Here is a 27,602-nt window from a genome sequence, read left to right as displayed (position 1 = left end):
GGCGACATACTCTGTGGTTCTCACTTCTCCTTTATGGCTAATCACTGTCCACTCCCCTTCCTCACCAACTCTTTTTTCTACAACATAGCTGGTGATTTCACTGCCTCCATCATACTCTGGCTTTGACCATCCAAGTGTGATTGATGTTTTAGTTGAGTCCACTACCTTGAGCTTAGTTGGTTCATATGGTGGGTCTTAGGAGAATTTGCAAAACTTGGTTAAAATTTTGTCATGAACTTAATTAAATATAAAATTCATAATAAAATGCAAAATTCACTAAAATGATACAGTAATACGTACCAACTGGGTCAGCAGCTTTGTAGAGGTCAGAAACGTCTGAGTATGGACCTTCCCCAGCTTTATTGATTGCACACACACGATACTGATATTCATTTCCTTCTGTGAGGTGATGGACCTTTGCTTTGGTGTCACTAATGGGATCTTTGTATATTTTTTACCCAGCGCAGGCTCCTCTTGTCACGTCTCTCCAGATAGTATCCTGTAACCATGCTACCACCATCCACACCAGGTTTATTCCAAACAATCTGCATTGATGTTTTGGTGATATCTGTTGCTTCAGGTGTAGAAGGTTGTCCAGGAGTAACTACAAAAATAATTAATTAGCTTAACATGAATTGAAGGTTGTTCATGAGTAACAAAAAAAAAACTAATTAGCTTAACATAAATTCACATAAATTGTGTACTTGTTATATTATCTGGTGTACCAAAAGTATACATTATGTAATTTAATGACTCTCCTTACCAAATGCGTTTTGGCAATTATAGGCTCAGACTCCAGAGGATCTCCAGCTCCAAATTTGTTAACACCTCTGACACGGAATACATATTCATTTCCTCTGGCCAATTTTTGGACAGTGACAGTACGTGCTTCCATTGATTCTGAAACTGGGGACCACACTACTCTACTTGTCTCTCGTTTTTCTACAATGTAATGAGTAACTTTGGAGCCTCCTTCATCAGCCACTGGTTCCCATGCAATTGTTATTTTGTCAGCAGAGACTGATTTGTATTCAATGTGTCCAGCTGGAGGTCCAGGTTTGTCTATTTACAGAATGAAAAATATAAAAAATTTACAATGAGGAAATAAAAATGTGAAAATGACACAAAAATGCCATTTCTTTATTTTTTGACACAAATTAATGCATACCTAAAATCTGTATTCTGACAGAAGCAGACGCGGTGCCAAATACATTCTTGATTTTGAGCTCATAGGTTCCAGTATTAAGACGAGTAACATCCTTAACGAGGATGGCAGACGAGTCAGTTGTGTTCTCAATTGACAGCTGTGCACTTGACGTTAACTCCTTTTCATCTTTAAGCCATTCAATAGTTGGCAAGGGTTTAGCAAATATCCCCACTTTGATTTTGAATGATGTACCAGCTTTGTATTGTACAACATCCAAATACTCTGGGGGTAGGTCAATTACAGGTGCACCTAAGAAAACAGAAAAGTGTGTAATGAAGTGGGGATATTATTTGCTTGCAATATAACACAAGATAATCAGCAAAGTAGCAGTAATAAACTTACCTGAAATGTCAACACAGGTTACTGGCCCTGCAATTAAAGATGGATTGCTGACCGAGCCAACTGAATTCCTGGCAAAAATCCTGAATTCATATGCCTGGTCCTGAGTCAAGCCTGACACAGTGAAGTTAGTTTCAATGACATTGGTAAAGTTTGCCTTTGTCCATCTGCCATTTGGAGCATCTCTTCGCTCAACCATGTAGCCAGTGATTTTGCTTCCACCATCAAATGGAGGCTTCTGCCACACAAGGCTAATTGAATTTTTTGTGACCTCAGAAATTCTAACATTTGCCGGTGGATCTAAAAAAAATATATATATTTTTGTTATTTGACAAATTCATAGAAACTTGACAATGTATCAACTTTCATTTTTTATTATTATTTAAACTTACCACAGGCATCAATTGCTAGCACTTCTTCTGATGTCTTGCTAAACTTTCAATACCAGCTGCATTTTCTGCAGCTACCTTGAATTCATAAATCATTCCAGGACATATATTTGTCACTCTAATTTGAGTTGCAGGAATTGCTGTTTTGTTCACTGTCTGCCAAAGAATGCTGCTTCTTTCTTTCATTTGGACATGATATCCAACCACTGGGTTTCCTCCATCTGTTACTGGCTCATTCCAGCAAACAGTGAGGCTCTCCCTTGACACATAACCCAGCCATGGTGTTGATGGTGGTCCAGGGATAGCTAAAAAATAAAATAAACAAGCAAGGGTTTAATAGTTGTTCAGATATAACTAAAAACAACTGCAAATGTATTATTTAGGTACTCACTGTATGGAAGCTTCACTGTAACCGACTGAGAATCAATGTGATCACTGATGCCAAAGCGATTCTCAGCTTTAACCCTGAACTGGTATTCTTCTCCCTTTGTAAGTTTGGTTACTTTAACAGTGCTGCGTGCAATATTGGAAGACACTTCTGTCCAGGCTGGAGTACTTGTTTCACGTTTGAGAACAACATAGTTTGTAACAGGACTGCCACCTTCATACACAGGTGGCAGCCATTTGAGACACAAGCTTGTCTCTCTCACATCAGCAACTTCAACAGGACCAACTGGAGGACCTGGTCTATCCAGAACCAGTATGTTTACAAACATCTTGGTCGTTCCACTTGTGTTTGAAGCAACAATGTCATATCTTCCAGCATCACTTGCAATACTTTCCTTGAGGTTGATATTAAGACTGTCAGGGGTTACTTCAAAACTGAATCTCTTGCCACACTTAACTGGAGCATTGCCTCTTGACATTGTGACATTTGGCATTGGTTTACCAGAGAGAGGAAGCTCAAATTTAAGATTTGATCCTGCTCTCACATAAACAGTGTTGTGTGGGAAATTCTTCATATCAAACTCAGGAGCATCTGTAAATAATAAAGGAAATGAATGTACAACATTAATAGATTATAAAAAGATAATAAACATGAAATAAATTGAATTAAGACATACCCAGTTGATCTTTCACAACCACAGGAATAATCATTTCTTTTGGTTCACTAAGTCCAGCATGATTCTCAGCTCGAACTCTGAAAAAGTATTCTGCATTTTCCCTCAGGTTCTTAATAATGTGGGTGTTGGTTTTAACAGTGGCACATTTAACCCACTTCTGTTGGCCCTTTTCAATGGCATCAATGAGATAGCTGGTAATTCGGCTTCCACCATCATACTCTGGTTTTGACCATGCAATGGTGATGCTATTCTTTGTTACTGCAGTAACACCAAGTCTAGCAGGTGGACTTGGTTTTTCTGTTGGTGCAAAGTAGAAATAATATTTAAAACACAAATGTAACAAAAAAAATATTTTTAGACAAATAAACATGGAATTTCGGTACAATTGATTGTACCTGTAATCTTGGTTCCATCTTTAGTTTCAGCAGGTACCCCTGTTCCAAACTCATTTTCTCCAGTGACTCTAAAGTAGTAGATTGCACCTTCTTGCAAGTCTTCAACCTTGTACGTCAAACTGTGACAGTTGCTTGTTACACATACCCAGGCCTTTTTGCTCGCTTCACGTTTCTCAACATGATACGCCTTCACAGCATCTCCTCCATCGTTCTCTGGAGGTTCCCAAGTAACTGTAGCAGAATCTTTTGTGACTTCTGTAATTTTCACATTAGTTGGTGGTCCAGGGGTATCAAGAACTTTGACTATCATTGGCAAAGATGCTGTTCCAACACCATTGTCCAAAGTAACAATGTATTGTCCAGAATCGTTTCTTGTTGCTTTCTCAATAGTAATAGATGTGCACGTTTCTGTTGTTTCTATGCTTGCCCTAGCTTTGAGATCGACCTCCTCTTTATTCCATATAACTGAAGGCACAGGCTTTCCTTTAAATGGAGCTGTTAAAGTAAATGAATTACCATGCTTGACAATTAAAGTTTTTCGCATCTCCATGTCAATGTCAAATACAGGTTCCTCCTTTCTCTCCGTTGCTGACTGTAGCTCAGACACAGGTGACTGTTCACTGACACCAACTTTGTTGATCGCTTTTACAGCAAAACATACTCTACATCAGTTGTAAGACCAGAAAATGTGAATTCATTGCTTTTGTCATCTGAATAGCCACAATCCATTCCTCATCCTCAGATTTCTTATATTCTACACTGTACCCAAGGATCTGTGCACCACCATCAGATGATGGCTTTTTCCAAGCAATAGTAATAGAATTCTTGGTATGGTCTAGAATTTTAGGTTTAGTTGGTGGGGACGGTACCAAAAGTTCATCCTCTGCCCTTGCTGAAAGAGATGGGTCACTGGCTGGACTCAATCCTGCTGCATTTTCAGCATAAACTCTAAACTCATACTCACATCCTCTTCTTATTTTTGATATCACAGCTGTTAGTTCTTTCACAAGTTCCCTGTTCATGCGAACCCAGTGAAGACCAGATTTCTCTCGCCTTTCAATTATATATCCAAGGATCTCGCTGCCTCCATCAGATGCAGGCTTTGCCCAAGTTAGGCTCATTTCCTCACTGGTCACACTTGTAATTTCAACATTTGTTGGAGCTCCTGGAATAGTGTAGGGTTCAGTGACCTTGACCATTTCACTTTCAAGGGCTTCACCAAGTCCAAACTTGTTGACAGCTAATACTCTAAATATGTACTCATTTCCTTTTAGGAGCTTAGTGACCTTGAATATTGTTCTTTTGACTTCTCCATGTACAAGCGTCCATGCCAATCGACTGGTCTCTCGTTTTTGAACAACATAATGTGTTATTTCAGAGCCACCAATTTCTTGTGGTGGTCCCCATGACAATGTGCACTCCTCTGCTGTGAGGCCTGTTACTGATAGTGGTCCTGCTGAAGGTCCTGGTTTATCTAGAATAACACAGTTTACTGGTGTTGTGACACTTCCTGCAACATTCTTTAAAGTCAAAGCATATTGTCCAGAATCACTCCTTTTGCAGTCTTTAACTACTATTGTAGTACTAGTATCTGTTCCAGTTATCTGAATTCTTGCCTTCTGTTCAATTTCATGTCCATCCTTTGACCAAGATGCAACTGGAAGAGGGCGCCCTGCAATGTCAGCATTAATCTTTAGGGATTCCCCAGCTTTTACTACCACAACATCCTTAAACTTGACATCCATCATGATGCGTGGTGGATCTACATCATCTTTAACAGTAATAGGACCAGTGTTGTCAGATGGCTCGCTGAATAGTCCAGCAGCATTCTTTGCAATGACACGGAAATCATACTTCTCATCTAATGTTAGGCCAGTAACATCAAAATAAGTCTCTACAACATTAGTAAAATTGCATCTTATCCAGCGACCCTCTGGGAGATCTCTACGTTCAATTATGTAACCAGTAACTTTGGCTCCACCATCATACTCCGGTTTGGTCCAAGAAAGAGATACAGAGGATTTGGTAATGCTAGTCACCACAGGCTGACCAGGAGGATCACAGGGATCACGTGCAGCTATGGGCTCACTGGCTTTGCTTGCTTTGCCAATTCCAGCAATATTTTCAGCATAAACACGGAATTCATACATCATACCTTCCTCAATGCCAGTTACTTTGAATTCACTATCCTTGATTATTGTCCTGTTCACCTTTGTCCAAAGAATACTGCTTCTCTCCTTGCGTTCTAAGTGATAGCCAAGAACTGTGCTACCACCATCATTAACAGGCTCATTCCATGTGACAAGCATAAAGACCTTGGTGGCATGAGCAACACGGGGCGTAGAAGGTGGCCCAGGCTGTTTAAATGTGTACTCTGCAGTAATTCCCGGAGAGTCAATTTGTTTACCCTTTCCATAGCGATTCACTGCATAGATGCGGAACTGGTACTCAGAACCCTGTGTCAACCGAGGTACTTTGACTGAGGTTCTGGCAACATTTGTTGAAACAATCTGCCACTCTGTTGTGTTAGTATCTCTCTTCTCAACGATGTAATTGTTGATTGAGCATCCACCATCATATTCTGGAGGGGCCCATGACAGTGTAATACTGCTAGAAGTCACAGCATCAACCTTCACAGAAGCTGGTGGCCCGGGTTTATCAAGAACAACAATGCCAATATACGTAGACTTGGTGCCTGCTGTATTAGCAAGAGTAATTTCATATTTACCAACATGCTCAATAGCAGCTTCTTTGATGATGATTTTGCTTGACACCATCGTATTGACAATTGAAAGAGAGGTTGTTTGTCTCAAAGGAAGGCCATCCTTCTTCCAAGAGACGACTGGCTTAGGCCTGCCTCTCACAGGAACTTCCACAGTGAGATCATTTCCAGCCTTAACACTGTATGTATTGAACAGCAGATGAACAGAGGGTTCAATCTCAATATCTTTAGCTACCACAGGTACACCAAGTTCTTGGGGCTCACTCTTGCCCTTCTCATTCAATGCAATAACCCTGAAAGAATATGTTTCACCAGGAGTGAGGTTGCTCACAGTAGCCTCTGGAACCTTAGCTGTGCAGCTTACACCCCATTTGTCACTACTCTTGGGTTGCATCTCTACATTGTAGCAGATGATTTTGCTCCCTCCATCATGGACAGGCTTAACCCAAGTAAGTGTCACACTATTCTTTGTCACATCCACAAGAGTTACTTTTCCTGGAGGCATAGGTACCTGTGCAACTTTAATAGGACTCTTTGTTTCTGCCATCACACCAAAGCCATACTCATTAACAGCACATACACGGAAGTAGAAAATGCCTCCTTCCTGCAGTTCATCAATTTTAAAGGAAGTCTGTGTGCAGTTGCTTGTGACAGTTGTATAAGCTTTTCTTGTAGATTCTCGCTTCTCAACCACATAGTTTGTTATTTTCGCCCCACCATCTGTAAGTGGTGGGTCCCAGCAGACAGTTACTGAATCTTTCTTTACATCTTTCACTTCAAACTTTTGTGGAGAACTTGGTGTATCAAGCACCCTGACATTCACAAATGCAGATTTTGTGCCGCTCTTGTTCTCAAGTGTTAAGTTATATTTTCCACTGTCAAATCTGTTGACATTGTCAATTACAAGCATGGTATATGAACTGGTAGACTCAATCTGAGCACGCTCAGTTAGAGTCCCATCCTCCTTTTCCCATTTTACAGATGGCTCTGGTCGACCTCTAATTGTAATGAAAAGACGAAGGATCCCCTGCACAGAACAGAAACAACTTTCCTGAGGTCAGCATCAAGTTCAATCTCAGGTGCTTCAATCTTTTCAGATGCAGCTACTGATCCATGAACATCAGCAGGCTCTCCAACTCCTTCAGAATTAACTGCACAAACACGGAAGTTATATTCAGCATTTTCCTTCAAGTTTTCAACTGTGAGGTGTGTTGCTTGAATTCCAGCTGGAGGTGTGCATATGATCCATTCCTCTGAAGAAACCTCTTTCATCTCAACAATATAACCTTTGATATATGCACCACCATCAGTAGCGGGTTTTCCCCAAGATAGAGATACAGATGAGTTTGTGTGATCTGTTACTTTAGGATGATGAGGTGGACCTGGGGGAGTGGTGGCATTTATAGCTCTATAAAACAGAGACAGGTCACTAAATTCTCCCACGCCAGCTTCATTTTCAGCAGACACACGGAATTCATAGAAATGTCCCTCAGACAGACCAGTTACTTTGAAATGCATATCAGTCAGCTTCTGTCGGTTGCATTTTGTCCACCTCACACCATCTTTGTCACGCTTCTCTAGATGATAACATTTAATTTCTGCTCCACCATCACTCTCGGGGGCATTCCATGATAGAGTTATTGAATCCTTTGTTATCTCACTTGCTTCTGGTGTTGAGGGCGCACTTGGTGGCTTGTATGGATTGCGTGCAATAATTGCCTCCGATTCTAGTGGTTCACCAATTCCATATTTGTTGACAGCCATAACTTTAAAGATATACTCATCACCTGGCAGGAGCTTGGTCACTTTATAATTTACACTAGGAATGTTAGAATCAACAACAGTCCATGATAGTCTGCTAGTTTCCCTTTTCTCAAGGATATAATGAGAAATATTAGCTCCACCATTCTGCAAGGGCTCAGACCAGGACAAATGACATTTGTCAGACATGACGCCAGTCACTCGTAGTGGTCCAGTCGGTGGACCTGGTCTGTCAAGAACTTTTACTGTTATTGGAATTGTTTTTGTTCCACCACTGTTACGTAATACAAGGTCATAGTGTCCACCATCCAATCTTGTACAATCTTTTATTGTAATAGAAGCATATTTTTGTGTGCTTCTTTCTTCAATATGCAATGTCTTATCCATTTCCTTTCCTTCTTTTAGCCACTGAATATCAGGTGTTGGTTTACCATGTATATCTGCATCCAAAACTATGTTGTCTCCAGCATTGACAACAATGGCATCCTTGTACTTAGGATCCATTGAAACACTAGGAGGTTCAATTTCATCTGTAGCAGTAATTGGTCCAGTGCTGTCTGAAGGCTCACTGAATACACCTACTGCGTTTCTTGCAATTACTCTAAATTCATATTGATTGCTTACCGTTAAGCCTGTGTTTGTGAATTCAGTCTCTATTACATTGGTAAAATTTGCCCTCATCCATCGGCCTTCAGGCAAATCTCTTCTCTCAACAATATATCCAGTCACTTTGCTGCCACCATCATACTGAGGCTTTGTCCACTGAATCTTAATGTAGTCCTTTGATATTGCAACAGCCTCAGGTGTTCCAGGAGGATCACATGGGTCACGGGCAACAAAGCTCTCTGAAACTTTGCTTGCTCTGCCAGTACCAACAATGTTTTCAGCATATACCCTGAATTCATATCCAATGCCTTCTTCAAGATTGCATATTTTGAAAACCGTATCAGTGATAAGTGTTTTATTTAATTTTGTCCATAGAATACTTGTTCTTTCTTTACTTTCAAGATGATACCCAATCACTGAACTACCACCATCACTTACTGGTTCATTCCACTCAATTATCATTTGATCCTTTGTGGCAGATTTCACATATGGAGTACCAGGTGGCCCAGGTGGTTTGTAAGGATACTGTACAACAATGGATTTTGAATCCAAAGGAGCACCCTTACCATATCTGTTCTCAGCAATTACTCTAAACTGATACTCGGCACCTGTTTTCAGCTTGGTAATTTTGAGGGATGTCCTGGCAACTGATCCCGCAACAACTTGCCAAGTAGTTTCAGTGGTGTCTCGCTTTTCAACAATATAATGCTTTACTTGGCAGCCTCCTGTATACTCCGGAGGTTCCCATGAGATAGAAACAGAATTGTTGCTTACTTCATTCACTTTTATTGGACCTGTGGGTGGACCAGGCTTATCCAGGATTATGATACTGATATCTTCTGTAACTGCACAAACACTGTTTGTTGCCGTAACTGAATACTTCCCAAGGTCATCTTTACAGGCTTCAGTAATCTGCAGGATTGTGGATGTTGGTGTTAAGGAAGTAGTAACTCTGGATGTTACTTTAAGTGACTGTCCATCCTTTGACCAAGCGATCTTTGGTTTTGGACGTCCAAAAATAGGTATTTCAAGTTTGAAATCCTTTCCAGATTTGACACTGTATGTGTTGAATTGCAACTTTAGGCTTGGTTCAATTGTGAGGTCGTTGGCAATAACTGGAGCAGCAAGGGGCTTTGGCTCACTTTTACCTTTCTCATTATATGCCAAAACACGGAACAAATATTCTTGACCGCCAGTCAATCCAGTGACTGTTCCTTCACATGTTTTTACATTAGTTGCTACACCCCATTTGTCAGTTCCTTTCGGCTGCATTTCAATCAAGTAGCCCGCAATCCTACTACCTCCATCATACTCTGGCTTTTCCCAGACCAGAGATGCACTTACTTTTGTCACATCAGTCAGCATCACCTTTCCAACTGGCTGAGGTACTTCAGATGCCTTTGAAGCAGTTTTTGTTTCAACTGGCAATCCAACACCATATTCATTTTCAGCCATAACTCTGAAATAATACATGGCCCCCTCTGCAAGATTTTCCACCTTATAAGTTGTTTTGCTGCACTTGGTTGTTATATTTGCATAGGCTTTTCTTGTGGATTCACGCTTGTCAACAATATAATTCTTGATCTTTGCACCTCCATCAATAAGTGGAGGTTCCCAAACAAGTGTAACTGAGTCATTCTTGATATCCTTAACTACAAGGTTTAGTGGTGCTCCAGGTGTATCTAACACTTTAACAGCCACAAATTCAGATACAGAGCCACTGCTGTTCTGTAGAGTCACAGTGTATTTTCCAGAGTCCCTTCTATCACAGGAGTCAATTGAAAGCTGGGTGAAGTTAACACCCTTTTCAAGTATTGTCTTTTCTGAAAGTTCACCTTCATCTTTAGACCATTTTATATCTGGTATTGGTCTACCTTTGAATGGTACATTGATTCTTACTGATCCTCCTGCACGAATAACAATGCCTTTCCTTAGCTCTGAATCAAGGTGAATTTCGGGAGTCTCCAGCTTGTCCTCAGGCTTGGCAGTCCCTGGAATAACTGCAGGTTCTCCAACACCTAATTTATTGATGGCACATATTTGAACCTTATATTCTTGTTGTTCTGTTAGCTTTGTGATTTCAAATTTGTTGACGCGTAAGCCCGTAGGGGGAGTGCACATAGTCCATTCTTCCTCTTCAGCTTTACAGATCTCTACAATATATCCTTGAATTGCACATCCTCCATCATTAAGGGGTTTTCCCCATGCTACTGTAATTGAAGTCTTGGTGGTATCAACAACGTGTGCATGCATAGGTGAGCCAGGTTTGTATTTGGGATCACAAGCCTTGTAGTATGAAGTTGGCAAGCTTGGTTCTCCAATTCCAGCTGCATTTTCAGCTGACACTCTAAATTCATACTCATGGTCCTCAATTAGGCCATGAACTCTGAAACATACATCAGTTACTTTTTGTCTGTTGCACCTTGTCCATCTTATTCCAGACCTGTCTCTCTTCTCAATGATATAGCCAAGAATTTCACTTCCACCATCTGTATCTGGTGCACTCCAGCAAATAGTCATAGAGTCCTTTGCGATATTTGTTACCTCGATAATTTGTGGTGATCCAGGGTGACTAAATGGATCTTTCATTATTACAGATGGTGCTTCAATTGGCTCACCAACACCATAACTGTTTGCAGCCATGACACGGAATATATATTCATTACCTTCCAGGAGCTTTGACACCTTGTATGTTGTAGTTTTGCAATCATTACAGACTACAGTCCAAGCAAGTCGACTTGTCTCACGTCTCTCAATAATGTAATGAGTGATAGTGTTTCCTCCATCATCTAGTGGAGCACGCCATATCAGTGTGCATTTATCACTGGACACACCTGTGACATGAAGAGGCCCTTCTGGTGGACCTGGTTTATCAAGTACTTTCACATGGAATTGAACGGTCTGAGATCCGGCAACATTAGTGAGCTGAAGAGTATAATTTCCACCATCTTGTCTTACTGCATCTTTCACTATAATCAAAGCTCTGTTGTCAGTGTTCTTGATGTCACATCTAATTGTGTTTTCAAGCTCCTTGTCATTCTTAAACCACTGAATTGAAGGAAGTGGCTTACCATGAACGTCTGCATCAAGTTTGAATGTATGACCTGCATTCACAATTACAGTCTGGGTGTACTCTGGGTCAATAGAGAACTTTGGTGGCTCTACCTCATCCAATGCAGCAATAGGTCCACTGTTGTATGATGGTTTACTGATAGTGCCAACTGCATTCTTTGCAATTACCCTAAAGTCGTACTTGGCACCTTCTGTGAGCCCAGTGACTGTAAAATTTGTTTCAATAACATTTGTGAAACTTGCTTTCATCCAGCGTCCTTCAGGAAGATCACGTTTCTCAACAGTATAACCAGTGATAACACTTCCACCATCATACTCTGGCTTTGTCCATTGGATAGTTATTGAATTTTTAGTCACATGAACGGCTTCTGGGGTTCCAGTAGGATCACATGGATCACGAGCAACAAAGCCCTCTGAGATTTTGCTGCATCTGCCAATGCCAACAATATTTTCAGCATATACTCTGAACTCATATTCAACACTTTCCTCTAAAGGACTCGTTTTGAATTTTGTTTCTTGAATCAGTGTCTTATTTATCTTTGTCCAAAGAATGCTGTTTCTCTCCTTCCTTTCAAGATGATATCCAATAATGGTGCTGCCTCCATCTGAAACTGGCTCATTCCACTCAACAACCATATGGTCCTTTGATAGGCACGATACAAATGGAGTTCCTGGTGGTCCTGGTTCTCTATATGGATACTGAGCAACGACATTTGAAGAGTCCAGAGCATAGCTCTTGCCATACCTGTTCTGAGCAATGATTCTAAATTGATATTCAGCACCAGTCTTCAGTCGTATGACTTTAATTGTTGTTCTTGCTAATGAAATTGCAACATTCTCCCAAGTCGTTGAAGTTGTATCTCTTTTTTGCACAATATAATTGGAAATTGGGCAACCACCAGTATACTTTGGAGGATCCCATGACAATGTAACACTTGAAACAGTTATCTCATCAAATCGTACAGGACCAGTTGGTGGGCCAGGTTTATCAAGAGTGATGATTTCAATGGTAGCATCCTTTTGTCCAACAACGTTGGACACATTTATTCCATACAAGCCACCATCTTCTCTTGCTGCTTCTTTGATGCTAAGGACAGTGCTGTATGCAGTATTAGAAATGTTAACCCTTGTTGTGAATTTGAGGGCTGCACCATCCTTTGTCCATGTAACCTTTGGCTTTGGACGACCAGAAACTGGGATTTCAACTTGAAGGTCCTTTCCAACAAGAACACTGTAGTTGCTAAATGCAGGTCTTACATCAGGCCCAAAGACGAGGTCCTTGGCTTGGACAGGGACAGCAAGTGTTCTTGGGTCACTTTTTCCTTTTTCATTAATGGCAATTACTCGGAAAATGTACTCTTCTCCAGGGTTCAAATTACTGATTACAGCTTCCAGTGTTTTTACATTGGAACATCCAGACCATTTATCATTACCCTTGACCTGCATTTCAACAAGGTATTGAAGAATTCTACTGCCACCATCATGAATAGGTTTTTCCCAAGAAAGAGACACACTTGTTTTAGTAACATCTACAACACTTAATTTTCCAGGACACTGTGGCACCTCTGAAACCTTCAAAGGATCTGTGATATCAGCAGGTAGCCCTATACCATGTTCATTTTCTGCAAGCACTCTGAAATAGTAACTGCAGCCTTCCTGAAGTGGTTCAACTTTCCAAGAGAGTTTGTGGCAGTTTGTGACAACAGCAGAAAATGTTTTTCTTGTGCTCTCACGTTTTTCAACAATGTAATTTTTTATTTTTGCTCCACCATCTAAAATTGGTGGCTCCCATGAAAGAGTAACAGATTCTTTTGTAATTTCTGTAACTTTGAAGTTGAGAGGAGCGCTTGGTGTGTCAAGGACTTTCACAATAATTGTTTCAGATTTTGCACCAGCAGAGTTTTCTGCATTAACAGTATATTTACCACTGTCTGCCCTGCTGACTTTATCAATCACCAGAGAAGTGTGACTACTGGTTGTCTCAGTCTGTGCTGTTTCCTTAACCTGCCCACCATCTTTTTCCCATTTGATTTTTGGTGTTGGTCTTCCTTTGAAAGGGATAAACATTCTAAGAGAACTTCCAGCTTTAATACGTACAAGCTTTCTAAACTCAGCATCAATATCAAGATCTGGTTCCTCAGTTTTGTCCTCTGGCAGTATGGGCCCTGCAGCATCAGCATGCTCTCCAACACCAACCTTATTAACTGCACAAACCCTGAATTTATATTCTTGCTTTTCTTTCAGATTTTCCACATTAAAGCGTGTCAGTTTAACACCTGTTGGTGGAGTGCACATTGTCCATTCATCTTCAGCTGCCTTTCCTTCTTCTCCTGAAGTCTCCTCTACGACTGTTTTTGCTTCACATGCTTCAACAATATATCCCTGGATTTCACAGCCACCATCATAAATAGGCTTTCCCCATGCAAGTAAAACAGATGATTTGGTCATGTCTAACACTTTTGGATTATGTGGTGGACCTGGCTTGAATACAGGATCCAAGGCTTTATAGAAAACAGTTGCAGAACTTGCCTCACTTACTCCAGCAGCATTCTCAGCAGAAACTCTGAATTCGTAGAGGTGGTTCTCCAGGAGTCCAGTAACTTTAAATGTGAGATTAGTAACTGTTTTCATGTTGCATCTGGTCCATCTAATGCCTTCCTTGTCATGTTTCTCAATGATGTAACCAGTGATAGGAGTACCTCCATCATTTGTTGAAGTCTCCCAGGTTATGACCATTGAATCTTTCTTGACATTAGAGACTTCCACTCCTTTTGGTGCATCTGGAGGTGTAAATGGATTCTTGATAACGACTGCACTTGACTGGAGAGGCTCACCAACACCAAATTTGTTTACTGGTAAAACTCTGAAAATATATTCATTTCCTTCTAGAAGCTTCATTATTTTAAGGTTGAGAGCTTGGACTTTGGGTTCAACAACTGTCCAAAGTAGTCTGCTAGTCTCTCTTTTTTCAACAATATAATGGCTTATTTTGCTGCCACCATCTTGTTTAGGTGGTTTCCAAGCAAGACAACACTGTTCACTGGTTACACCAGTAATAGAGATGGGTCCCTCTGGTGGCCCAGGCTTATCTAGAACACAAATATTTACTTGTACAGTCTTCTCTCCTCCAGGATTTTGCAGCAGTAGAGTATATTGGCCTCCATCAGCAAGTTTGGCCTCCTTTACAGTCAAACAGGTATAGCTATCTGTGCTTTTAATTTCACGAGATATGGTGTTTCCAAGTCCCTGCTCATCCTTCATCCAACAGATTGATGGTGTTGGTTTTCCATGAATATCTGCATCAATCTTGAAGTTGTCCCCTGCATTTACAACAATAGTTTGAGTGTACTCTGGATCTATGCTGATATGTGGTGGTTCAATCTCATCCTTTGCCACGATAGGTCCAGTACTATATGAAGGATCACTGAAAACTCCAGCAGCATTTCTTGCAATAACCCGAAACTCGTATTTCTCGTCCTCAGTAAGACCTGTTGCAATATATTCAGTTTCTATAATATTGGTGAAGTTTGCTTTCATCCAGCGTCCTGCAGGCAATTCTTTCTTTTCTACAATATATCCAGTGACTTTGCTTCCACCATCATACTCTGGCTTGGTCCATGCAATTGCGATTGTTTGTTTTGTGATTCTAACCACTTCTGGTGTTCCAGGGGGATCACAAGGATCTCTGGCAATATAGCCCTCTGAGATCTTACTAGCCTTCCCTGTGCCGACAATGTTTTCAGCATAAACTCTGAATTCATATTCCATGCCTTCTTCAAGACCTGTTGTCTTGAAAGTTGTGTCTTGGATTATGCTTTTATTTAATTTCATCCAAAGAATGCTATTTCTCTCTTTTCGCTCAAGATGATATCCTAAGATTGTGCTTCCACCATCGATGACAGGCTCATTCCACACTATCACCATAGTATCTTTTGTGGAAGACTGCAAGAAAGGTGTTCCAGGAGGGCCTGGTAGTTTATACGGGTACTGTGCAACCACACATTCAGACACAAGCAGAGGGCTTTTGCCATATCTGTTCTCTGCTGTAATTCTGAATTGATATTCAGATCCTGTCTTCAGTCTTCCTGCCTTAATTTGAGTTCTTGCTAGATTTCCTGCTACAATCTGCCAATTAGTTGTGGATGTGTCCCTCTTTTCTACTAGGTAGTTATTAATGGTGCAGCCTCCGGCATACTCTGGTGGCTTCCAAGAAATGGTAACACTGTCAGATGTTACTTCATCAACTTTAACAGGGCCTGTTGGTGGACCAGGTTTGTCAAGAACAACAATGCTAATATCTACTTTTGTCTCACCAGCTGTATTTGATAGTTTAATGCTATACTGGCCAACGTCATCTCTACAGGCCTCTTTGATTACTAAATTCAGCTGCGTATCAGTAGAGGAAAAGTTAACTCTGGTTGTTCGTTTAAGGGGAATTGCTTCCTTTAACCATGAAATGGTCGCTTTGGGACGAGCATTGTATGGAATATCAATTGTCAAATCCTCTCCTGCCAGGACACTGAATGTGGAGAACAACATCTTAGCAGATGGAGCCATTACAAGGTCCTTGGCAATCACTGGTACACCAATTTGACGAGGATCGCTGGTTCCCTTTTCATTCCTTGCAGAAACACGGAACATATACTCCTCGCCAGGTACAAGTCCAGTAATAGATGCTTCAGGTACTTTGACAATCACAGCTTGTGTCCATTTTTCACTCCCTTTGCTCTGCATCTCTACAACATATGCAACCACTCTGCTTCCTCCATCATGTTCAGGCTTTTCCCATGATAATGTCACACTTGTCTTTGTGACATCCTGAAGTATAATCTTGCCAGGAGGAAGTGGTTTCTCAGACACCTTAACAGATTCACCAGTCTCCATAGGGAGGCCAATGCCATATTCATTTTCTGCCAGAACTCTAAAATAGTAGTTGCATCCTTCTTGAAGCTGGTCGACCGTGTAAGTAGTTTTGTGACAATTGGCATTTACTGTAGCATATGCCTTTCTTGTAGCCTCACGCTTCTCAACAATATAATTCTTAATTTTTGTGCCACCATCATTAAGTGGAGGATCCCAAACAAGGGAAACAGATTCTTTAGTAACCTGGCTTATTTTCAAGTTTTGTGGAGCTGCAGGTGTATCTAGAACTCTAACTATTACAGCAACCGTTTTTGTTCCAGAACTGTTTTCTACAGTCAAATTGTATTTGCCACTGTCAAATCTATTTACATTGGCAACAACCAGTGATGTAAAAGATGACGTTGTTTCAATTGTAGCCCTGTCTAAAGGTTCATCATTCTCTCTTGACCATTTGGCCTCTGGTGTTGGTCTACCTCTAATTGGCACAAAAAGTCTAAGTGTATTGCATGCTCTGATGTTCACAATTTTACGAAGTTCAGCATCAAGGTCAGCCTCTGGTGTTATGAGTCGTTCCTCTGCTTTAGGTGAACCTGGTACAGGTGCTGCTTCTCCAATACCCTCGCAGTTTACAGCCGACACATTGATTTCATATTCCTGATTTTCTTTAAGATTTGTAATTGTAAATGATGTCCCCTTTACACCATCTTTAGGGGAGACAATTGTCCACTCTTCTGATCCAGGTTGACTAGTCTCAAGAACATATCCAGTAATTTCAGAACCACCATCATAAACTGGTTTGTTCCATGCAAGTGTAATCGAAGAACTTGTTGTGTCTAGGATTCTTGGGTTGCCAGGGGGGCCTGGCTTGAAAAGGGTATCTGTGGTCTTAACAAATGGTGATGAAGGACTTGGTTCACTTATTCCAGCTGCATTTTCAGCAGAAACTCTGAACTCATATTCATGGCCTGGAACAAGAGCAGTAACCTTGAAATGCAGTTCAGTAACATTCCTCTTGTTGCATTTTACCCAACGCAAACTAATCCTGTCTCTTTTCTCAATACGATAGTTGGTGATTTCACTTCCACCATTACTAGCAGGTGCACCCCAACAGAGGACTACTGAATCCTTAGTGACCGCTGTTATCTCAGGTGTTTGTGGAGGATCTGGTCGTACATATGGATTTTCTGCAATAATTGCTTCAGATTCAAGAGGTTCTCCAACACCATACTTGTTAACAGCCATAACTCTAAAAATGTATTCATTTCCTTTGAGCAGCTTTGTCACTTGGTACTGATTAACCTGCAATTCTGACGCCACATTTGTCCATGCAAGTCTGCTTGACTCACGTTTTTCAATGACATAATGTTCGATGTTTGCACCGCCATCATCTGCAGGTGGATTCCATGTTAGCACACATTTTTCAGCTGTAATATCGGAAACTGCCAGAGGTCCTTTAGGTGGTCCTGGTCTGTCAAGAACCTTTACATTGAAAACGTGCTTAGCAAAGCCACCAACATTTGTTGCTGTCAAAATAAATTCACCACCATCCCTTCTGACAGAATCCTTGTTGATCAAGACAGCTGCAAGTTCTGTCATTTTGATCTGTAGTTTGGATGTGTTTTCAACATCTTTTCCATCTTTCGTCCAAACCATAGATGGCAGTGGCTGGCCTGCAACATCAGCTTCAAGTTTGAACACCTCTCCGGCTTTGACAAGGACAATATCTTTAAATTTAGCATCAACCATAATTCTTGGTTCTTCAATGTCATCTTTGCAAATAATCGGATCTGATGGGTCTGATGGGATACTGACAGCACCAGCAGAATTTCTTGCAAGTACACGGAATTCATAAGATTCGTCTTGTGTTAGACCACTTATAGTAAAAGTGGTTTCAATGATATTTGTAAAGTTAGCTCTCATCCAGCGTCCAGCTGGAAGATCTCTCTTTTCCACAGTATAGCCAGTAATCTTGAATCCTCCGTCATACTCTGGCTTTGTCCACTGAATTGTGATGGCATTTTTAGACACATGGATTGGGACAGGTTGACCAGGTGGATCCACTGGGTCAAGAGCAAGCATTGGTTCTGAAGCTTTGCTTGGTTTTCCAATTCCAGCTATGTTTTCAGCAATCACACGGAATTCATATGCCACACCATCCTCTAGTCCTGTGGATTTGAACAGATTTCCAATCACAAGTGCCTTGCTAATTCTATGCCAAACAATACTGTTCCTCTCTTTCCTTTCAACATGGTAACCAATGACCTCGCTTCCACCATCAGAAACAGGCTCATTCCAACCAATTGTCATAGTGTCCTTAGTGAAAGCGGCAACTTTGGGTGTTCCAGGTGGCCCAGGTACTTTAAATGGATATGCAGCAACCACTGCCTCTGATGTTAATGGAGGCCCTGTACCATATCTGTTTTTGGCCTTAACACGGAATTGATACTCAGTTCCTGTTGTTAAACGAGTTGCTTTAAATGTTGTACGAATAATCAATGAAGAGAGTTCTACCCATGTCTGACTAGTTGTTTCCCTTATTTCTACTATATAGTTATTGATTGGTACACCTCCATCATTTTCAGGAGATTCCCATGAGAACTCAATGAAAGTACGAGATATTTTGTCCAATTTAATTGGTCCCTTTGGTGGACCAGGCACATCATGCACTTTTACTGTGATATTATCTGTAACTGAGCCCACAATGTTCTTTCCTGTCATTGAGTATATTCCACTGTCACTTCTTAAACATTCATTTATGATCAAGATAGTTGAGGTAGAGGTATTTTCAATCATTGTCCTTTGTGTTAATTTGAGGGCTTGATTGTCTTTTTGCCAAGAAACTGTAGGCTTAGGACGTCCAGAAACAGGCACCTCAACCTTTATATTATCGCCAGCCTTGGCAATAACTGTTTTCTGACACACACCACGGAGATCAAATTCTGGTTCTGAATTTTGTTCTTTGATAACTACAGGCTTGCTTACACGAGGACCACTTCGCCCAGAACTGTTCACTGCCATTACACGGAATATGTACTCTTCATTTTCATTAAGGTTTTTTACAGTAAAGTCCAAAGTTTTCACAGTTGTCACATGGGCCCACTGGTCTGTTCCTTTCTTTTGTGCTTCAATTACATACCCAGTAACCCTACTTCCACCATCATGCTTTGGCTTAGTCCATGCAAGACCAGCTGAGCTCTTCGTGACATCCGTAAAAGTGACATTTTCTGGTGGAGTCGGGGCTTGAGATACTCTGATTGGGTCTGGAGTTTCAACTGCTTCACCAATGCCATACTCATTTTCAGCAGAAACTCTGAAATAATACTCCAAACCCTCTGCCAGATCAGGAACTCTGACGGAGCACGTTTCACATTGTGTGATCACAGCAGTATATGCCTTGCGAGTAGATTCTCTCTTCTCAATGATGTAATTAGTAATTTTAGCACCTCCATCAATAAGAGGCATTTCCCATTCCAATGTAATGCTTTCTTTGTCAATTGCTCTTGGTTTCAGATTAAGGGGAGGACCAGGGGAGTCCAAAACCCTTACAACCACAGAAGCAGTCTTCTTTCCAGCAGCATTTTCTAATGTTAAATCATATTTTCCTGCATCACGTCTATTACAGTCTGGAATGACTAACAGCGTATAGGATTCAGTATTGTCAATAATTGCTCGAGTTTTCAATGGTGAATCCTCTTTTGTCCAAGTCACTGTAGGGGTTGGGCGTCCTTTAATAGGAATAAATAAACGAATAGATGCACCTGCCCTAACAACTAACGTTCTTCTGAGTTCTACATCTAGGTCTAAGTCAGGGATTTCTTCACGTTCCACAATTTCAACAAGATCCTCTGTTTGTGCTTGTTCACTAACACCCATTGCATTCATTGCAGAAATTCTGAAATTATATTTTACTCCAGCTTGCAAATTGGGCACAACAAACTCAGTGATCCTCAAGGGTGTAGCTGTATCTTTTACCCATTCTTCTTCTCCTTCCTTTTTGTGCTCAACAAGGTATCCTGTGACTTCCATGCCACCATCGCTAAGTGGTTTGCCCCAATGCAATTCAGCTGTAGTTTTTGTTGTGTCAGTGACTCTTGGGTTGACTGGAGGGCCAGGTACATCTGGAAATTGACATCATATATGTTAGAACCCTCTCTACTATCATATTAAATATTAATAATTCACTTCACTTACCTGCAACAAGCTTTGTCCTTACTGGCATTGAAGGTTCACTTGGCTCACCAAAACCAGCCCTATTCTCAGCAGTTACTCTGAATTCATATTCAACTCCCTCTTTTAACCCTTTCACTTCAAAGTGGAGGTCAGCAATTGTTTTCTTTGATGCCCGTGTCCATCTCATGCCCTTCTTTTCTTTCCTCTCAACCATGTAGCCTATTATATCACTTCCACCATCATCAGCTGGTCTTTTCCAGGCAATGGTAACAGAATTTCCTCCAACATTTTCAACTTCTGGTTTAGCTGGTGGACCAGGGGGACCTGAAATAAGTAATATGTCTATTGAGAATCCTGGTTACACATACAGTTTCCAGTTGTGCAGCATCACATAAAGGCACAGTATGGAAATAATATGAGAGAGTGAGTTTTTTAAAACATACCATAGCTATCCACCATTTTCACTGGTTCAGAATGGGAAGCATCACCAGCTCCAGAACCGTTGACAGCAGAAACTCGGAAGATGTACTCATTTCCCTGGATAAGTTTATTGGCCACAAAGTGGCAGTCAATAACATTTTCAGCAAGAATAGTCCAAAGGAGACGACTTGTTTCTCTTTTCTCCAAAGTATAGTATTTAATTGGAGATCCCCCATCCTCATGAGGTGGTGACCATGTCAAAGTGACCTTTTCAGATGAAATGCCACTTGCTTCAACTGGCCCTGGTGGACCAGGAACATCTAAAATTGTTACTTTCACATTTTCTTCTTTCACACCAAATGGGTTACTTGCTGTAATTGTGTACTCTCCCGAATCCTTCCTACTTGCATACTTGATATAAAGAGTAGAAGAAGAAGGTGTAGTTTCTATTTGGCACACATCTGATGGCTTGAAATACTTTCCTCCCTTTGACCACACAGAGTTTGGCTGAGGTTTGCCCAGAATGCTTGTTGCAGTAATTACAATAGTATCTCCAGCTCTGACAGTTAGGCCCTCCTTTACTGTTGGATCAATTATAATAGTTGGTGCCGCTGCAAAATAATAAAAAAAAAAAAACAAGTAAGCACAACTTCTTAGGTTAGATGACATGTTATTTACTCAAGATGTATGAAGCAAAAAGAGTAATTGAGTCTTACCATATTCATCCGTGCACACAAGGGTATCAGTTTGTTCAGAGGGTGGACTTATTGCTCCAGCTGCATTCTTTGCTCTGATTCTAAATTCATATTTGCAACCTTCTTGCAGGTCTGCTACAGTATATGCACATTCCACAACATTTACTGTATTAGCTTTCACCCAGACCTTGGCTGGGAGATCACGTCTCTCAACAATGTAGCCTGTAAGCCTGTGTCCACCATCATATTGAGGCTCAGTCCACTGGAGTGTTACACTGCTTCTAGTAATGCTAATCACATCAGGTTTGCCAGGTGTATCTAGAATTAAATTTGTTAAATTATTAAAAAAATAACCTTACTGAAAGTGGTGTGTGTGCATTTGAAATAAGCTTTACTTACCAATTGCATCCAAGGCAACCATTGGGTCAGTGGCAGGACTTGGTCTACCAACACCTGCCAGATTAATAGCCATAACTCTGAACTCATATTCTAGACCCTCTGTTAAGCCTGTTACTTTAAAATCTCTCATCTTCAAAGCAGTCGGGTTTGCTCTTTTCCATAACATGCTGTTTCTTTCTTTGAATTCGACATGGTAACCTATATGCAAAATAAATAATAAATCAATTTGCTGTTGTATTATTTCAGTCTTTACTATATTAAATGTAACAAATAACATTGCCTTAATGAAAAGGTTATTGTCTTATATTAGGTATATTAATTATTTGTATACCTGTGATTGGTGAGCCTCCAGTTTTCCTTGGATCAAACCATGTAAGGGTTGCTGAATCATGACCCATACTCATAACTTGAGGGGGTGGAGGGGAATCTGGGACATCTGATGTAATCATGAGTAAGAAAGTTAGATTTTCACACTTTTCATTTATCTATAGTATCGGAACCACATTGACAAAAAAAAATAAATGAATAAAAATTGCACTCACTGAATGGATGCTTGGCAACCATAGGGTCTGATTTGAGGCCCTCGCCAATTCCATATTTGTTTTCTGCACTGACCCTAAAGATGTATTCAGTTCCCTCATGGAGACCAGTCACTCTGAAAGTGTTTGTATCCACAGATGAAGACACAGTAACCCACATGTTAGTAATGGAGTCACGTTTCTCAAGAATGTAGTTGGTAATTTCTGATCCACCATCGTCTTTAGGAACACCCCATTTTAAGGTTGCACCATCTGCAGTCACTTCCTTGAATTTTATTGGTGCAGCTGGAGTTCCTGGTTTGCCAACAACTCTGACAAATATTGTGGACTCTTTTGTTCCAGCAGCATTGCGAAGAGTGATAGTGTATTTTGATGCATCTGTCCTTTGGCAGTCACGTATCAGAAGAGTTGTGTTTACGGCCGTTGATTCTACACACACTCTTCCTGTGTCTGTGAGATTTTCATCCTCTCCCTTTTTCCATGTGATAACAGGAACAGGCTTTCCACTAATAGGAATCTTGAGACGAACGGTACTTGCTTCTTTTGCAATATAATTCAGGTTAGGCAACTCTCACAAGTCACAGCTCGGAAGAACTGAATAATATAGAAAAAAAAATTGAAAAGGACCAGATTTAATACCACATAGAGCTCAAGGGCATTTTTATATAAATGTAATATCAGAAATCTCACCATTGACATCTTTTGCAATCACAGAGAGTTCTTTTACAGGACCATCACCAGAATCATTTGTTGCTTTGACTCTGTATTTGTATTCCCTTCCTTCAACAAGGTCCTTTGCACTATATTGCATGTTCTTTGATCTAAGAAGCTCCTTCCATTTGTCTTCTCCATTAAGTACTTCTAGCACATATGCAATGATGCGGCTTCCTCCATCACTGATGGGCTTTTTCCAGGAAAGAGTACAAGAGTCCTTGGTTACCAGCAAGGTCTTAAAGTCCATAACTGGTCCAGGTTGTTCTGAAATATATTAAGTTTATTTAATAATACATATAAGTATTGCTATTATAAAACATTGAAACTATTTATGCAACCGAAAATTACATAATCAAAAATGATCACTTACCAGAAGCTCTAACAGAATCCACAGTTTCACATGGCTCACCAATGCCATACTGATTTTGAGCCAGAACCCTGAAACAATAAGATCTACCAGCCTCTAAACCATCAATCTTGAAAGACGTTTTAGTGCAAGTAGTTGAGACATTTGACCATGCTTTCCTTTCTGCATCTCTTTTGTCTACAATGTAACCTGTAATCTCACTTCCACCATCAATTAGAGGTGCGTCCCATAGGATGGAGGCACTGTCTTTTGATGTCTCTTTTACCATCAGATTCAGTGGAGGTCCAGGAGTATCTGTTCATGGTTAAAAGTGATATTACTGTAGTAAATGCCAAATATTAATACAAATGTATACTATAGTATATAAATATTAAACTATAAACTACATATAAAAGACCTCTTAAGACTCACCAAGGACCTTGACAATAACTGTGTACATCTTCATTCCGCTTACACTGTCAAGATTAAGAATGTATTTCCCTGCATCATATCTATTGACTTTATCAACATAAACCAATGTGTCAGTGTCTGTTGTCTTGATTAATATTCCATGTCTGTCCTTAATGTTGGTATTCATCTTGGCCCAGGTCACTCTGGGAATTGGACGACCCTTAATTATGGCATGAAGTTTCATTTTACTGCCAGCTGTCAGAACCACAGTGTCCTTCAGCTCTGCGTCTAGCTCAGCCTCAGGAGCAGCTAGAATAACAGAAAAATACATTTATATTATAGTTAAACCATATTTAATCATGTGTGTTCATGACCAGAATTAAAGGAGGATTAACAAAATATACAATTAATGATTTAAAGTTAGTGAATTATGTGTACCAAAAACATCTTTGGCAACATGTTTTTCAGGAACTTCACAAGGCTGGCTGAATCCAACTTTGTTTACAGCAGTAACACGAAGTTGGTACTCTGAGTTCTCCAAGAGTCCAGTCACAACATAATTTGTATCCTGAAGGTTCTTGGGTACATTGCATCTTATCCAGTCTGTTGTTTTAGTTCTCTTGCATTCGACAAGGTATCCTAAAATTTCAGTACCACCATCATTTGCAGGCTTAGTCCAAGTTAGTCTAATGGTGCTGCTGGTCGTGTCTATAACTTTGGGAGAAATAGGTGGGCCTGGAGGATCTGTAAATAAGCAAGTAAATGTAAATAAATGTTTGTGCATAGTTCTATATATACAAAATCTTGTAAATAGCTTTTTATACTCACACAGAGGATCAAGAGCAGAGGTGGCATTTGATGGATCACTAGGTTTGCCAAAGCCAGCTTTGTTAACAGCAATGACTCTAAACTCATACTGAGCTCCCTCAGAGAGGCCTGCAACCTCAAGTGTTCTCTCCAGCAAGGGTTTTCTGTTCAGTTTGGTCCAGTTAATTTCCTTGGTCTCACGTTTCTCAACCATGTATCCGAGGATAGGGGATTTTCCATCATCAGATGGTTCCTTCCAGCTTACAGTCATACGCTCCTTTGTGATGTTTGTAAGGACCGGTGGGTCACATGCTCCAGGAACAGCTGTAAATTACAAGAATATTACAATAAAGTACATTACAACACAGGAATAATATATCCAAGAAATAAAATACATAGAACAATAAGTAGAGTCTTACTAAAGGGGTTCCTTGCAACGACAGGGTCCGATACAATGCCATCACCAGTACCATAGCGGTTCTCAGCACGAATCCGGAACTGATATTCTTGCCCCTCAATCAGTCTCTCCACTAAACATTCTTTTGTATCACCACTAATTTTAGCAGAAACTTGGGCCCAGTTAGCCCTACTTGTCTCACGTTTATCAACAACATAATTTGTAATTGGAGAACCACCATCAGCAAGTGGAGCCTCCCAGCTCAACCTGATCTGCTCTGAAAGTACCTCATCAAACTTGATAGAGGCTGGTGGGCCAGGTATATCTGTGTAAGGGAAATATATGATTATTATTTTGCCAAATAGAGGCATGAATATGCTATATCTCATCTTTTCATAATACTGAAATAATATCAGTTAGAATTTTACTCACCTAAAACTTTGAGTTGTATTTCTGCAGTTGTAGAACCACTTGCATTTACTGCAAGAATTCCATAACTTGCAGCATGGAGTTTAGTAACTGCATCAAGGCTCAGAGAAAAGAGGTGTCTCTTTTGAGACATCTTAAATTCTTTGTCAGCTTTCAACACTTCTCCATTCTTGCTCCATGTAACCTTGGGCATTGGTTTGCCAAAAACCTCAGCTTCAAGGCAAACATCCGATCCAGCCTTTACTGGCAACATCTTTTTCATCTGTATAGAAAGCTCTATTCTTGGAGGTACTATAAATGAGCATACATGAGAAGAAATCAGTAAGACAAATAGTATTTGACAGCCATTTAGAAAACATTTTGAAAAACATAAAAATGCTTACCATTTTCTGCAGACACCAGAATGGGGTCAGTGATTTCAGAGGGCCTGCTAATGTTAACTGCTGTCTTGGCAATTACCCTAAACTGGTACTTAGCACCCTCTTCTAACCCAGTTGCAGTGTACTCCTCACGAGGCACATTTTGACTACTTGTGTTGCAACGCACCCAGGTGTCTCCTGGAAGCCTCATCGCTTCAACATAGTATCCAATTATCTTGCTTCCACCATCATTCTTTGGTTTAGTCCAAACCAATGTAACTGAGTTCTTAGTCACATCAAGCACCTCTGGTTTTCCAGGAGCATCTACAATTGAAAAAAATGAAAAGAGAAACATTTAACATTATCATATAACATAATCTAATATACAGACATTTACAAGAATTCATTTTAAATGCACCTACCAACAGGTGTTCTTGCTGTAATAAACTCAGTTTTCTTGCTTGGTTTGCCCTGTCCGGCTCGGTTTATAGCAGACACTCTGAAAGTGTATTCCAGACCCTCAATTAGGCCAGCACAAGGATATTCAGTTGTGCGAACGACAGAATCATTAGCCTTGACCCAAAGAAGACTGTTCCTCTCTTTGCGTTCAATGTAGTATCCAGTAATTGGACTGCCACCATCAGACTCTGGCTTATCCCATGCTACAAACATGCAGTCCTTGTTCACCTTGTTGATGCGGCAGTTCAAAGGTTCACCAGGAACATCTAAAAAAATATTAAATTGTTAAATACTAACAAACAGGCCACTGCATTTTTTATTAGCCATTACATGTTGAAACTTGATGCTAATGCTTGTATTTTAACTCACCGAAGGGGAACTTAGCAACCATCCTTTCAGATGTAAGTGGGTCTGAAATACCAAATCTGTTCTCAGCACGAACACGGAAAACATATTCCTTTCCAGGAATAAGCTTTCCAATTCTGCAGCCAGCTTTCCCACAGCTGGAAAGAGCAGTAACCCAGTCACCTCTGCTTACATCACACTTCTCAACAACATAATTAGTGATATTGCTACCACCATCTTCACTAGGTTTGTTCCAAGAGAGTGTGCAGGCATCAGAATCTATGTCACTGATTTCAAATGGTGGCTCAGGTGGTCCAGGAATATCTGAGAGATACATTTTTTAAGTTAACTGTATGTTCACGTAGTTCATTATTGTTAAAGGGCGTCAAAGTGAAAATTACAAGTTCTAACCTCTGATGATGATTTTCAAAGTCTGATCAACTTTTCCAGTGTTGTTCTCAGCAACAAGGCTGTATTCACCACTGTCTTGTCTTGAAACATCCTTAATGATGAGCACGCACATGTTTTGAGATTTGTGCACAGCAAGGCGGCTTGATGGGACTACATTATTTTCTCCCCGTTTCCATTGGCATGTTGGTGCTGGCTTTCCAGATACAAGAGCCTCAACCCTCAGTTTTGCTCCTGCTTTTGCAGTGACAAGCTCAGGCATGATTATTTTGGGCTCCACTAGGAA

The 27,602-nt window shown here is 40.5% G+C and overlaps 1 protein-coding gene across 1 annotated transcript in view; it reads right to left on the bottom strand.

The window, feature by feature from the left end:
• Positions 1-311: 311 nt before the first annotated feature.
• LOC122351535 (titin-like) overlaps positions 312-27,602 on the bottom strand; it is a 107,351-nt gene continuing 80,060 nt past the window's right edge. Inside the window, 29 exon segments of the mRNA XM_043248663.1 lie at positions 312-604; positions 764-1,062; positions 1,169-1,456; positions 1,550-1,846; positions 1,939-1,986; positions 1,989-2,240; positions 2,327-2,914; positions 3,000-3,296; positions 3,395-4,051; positions 4,054-4,101; positions 4,104-7,151; positions 7,154-20,536; positions 20,610-20,912; positions 21,032-21,619; positions 21,725-22,021; positions 22,103-22,300; positions 22,434-22,538; positions 22,645-23,235; positions 23,332-23,619; positions 23,726-24,016; positions 24,134-24,421; positions 24,551-24,856; positions 24,941-25,243; positions 25,339-25,641; positions 25,749-26,036; positions 26,129-26,428; positions 26,527-26,829; positions 26,933-27,232; positions 27,320-27,595. Of these exon segments, the coding sequence (XP_043104598.1) occupies positions 455-604; positions 764-1,062; positions 1,169-1,456; positions 1,550-1,846; positions 1,939-1,986; positions 1,989-2,240; positions 2,327-2,914; positions 3,000-3,296; positions 3,395-4,051; positions 4,054-4,101; positions 4,104-7,151; positions 7,154-20,536; positions 20,610-20,912; positions 21,032-21,619; positions 21,725-22,021; positions 22,103-22,300; positions 22,434-22,538; positions 22,645-23,235; positions 23,332-23,619; positions 23,726-24,016; positions 24,134-24,421; positions 24,551-24,856; positions 24,941-25,243; positions 25,339-25,641; positions 25,749-26,036; positions 26,129-26,428; positions 26,527-26,829; positions 26,933-27,232; positions 27,320-27,595 (24,683 nt within the window). The 3' untranslated portion in view covers positions 312-454.

Source organism: Puntigrus tetrazona, chromosome 9 (assembly GCF_018831695.1).
Source record: "Puntigrus tetrazona isolate hp1 chromosome 9, ASM1883169v1, whole genome shotgun sequence".
Lineage (NCBI taxonomy): Eukaryota > Metazoa > Chordata > Actinopteri > Cypriniformes > Cyprinidae > Puntigrus > Puntigrus tetrazona.
The sequence above is the reverse complement of the archived record's forward strand: the minus strand, read 5'-3'. Positions and strand labels throughout refer to the sequence as shown.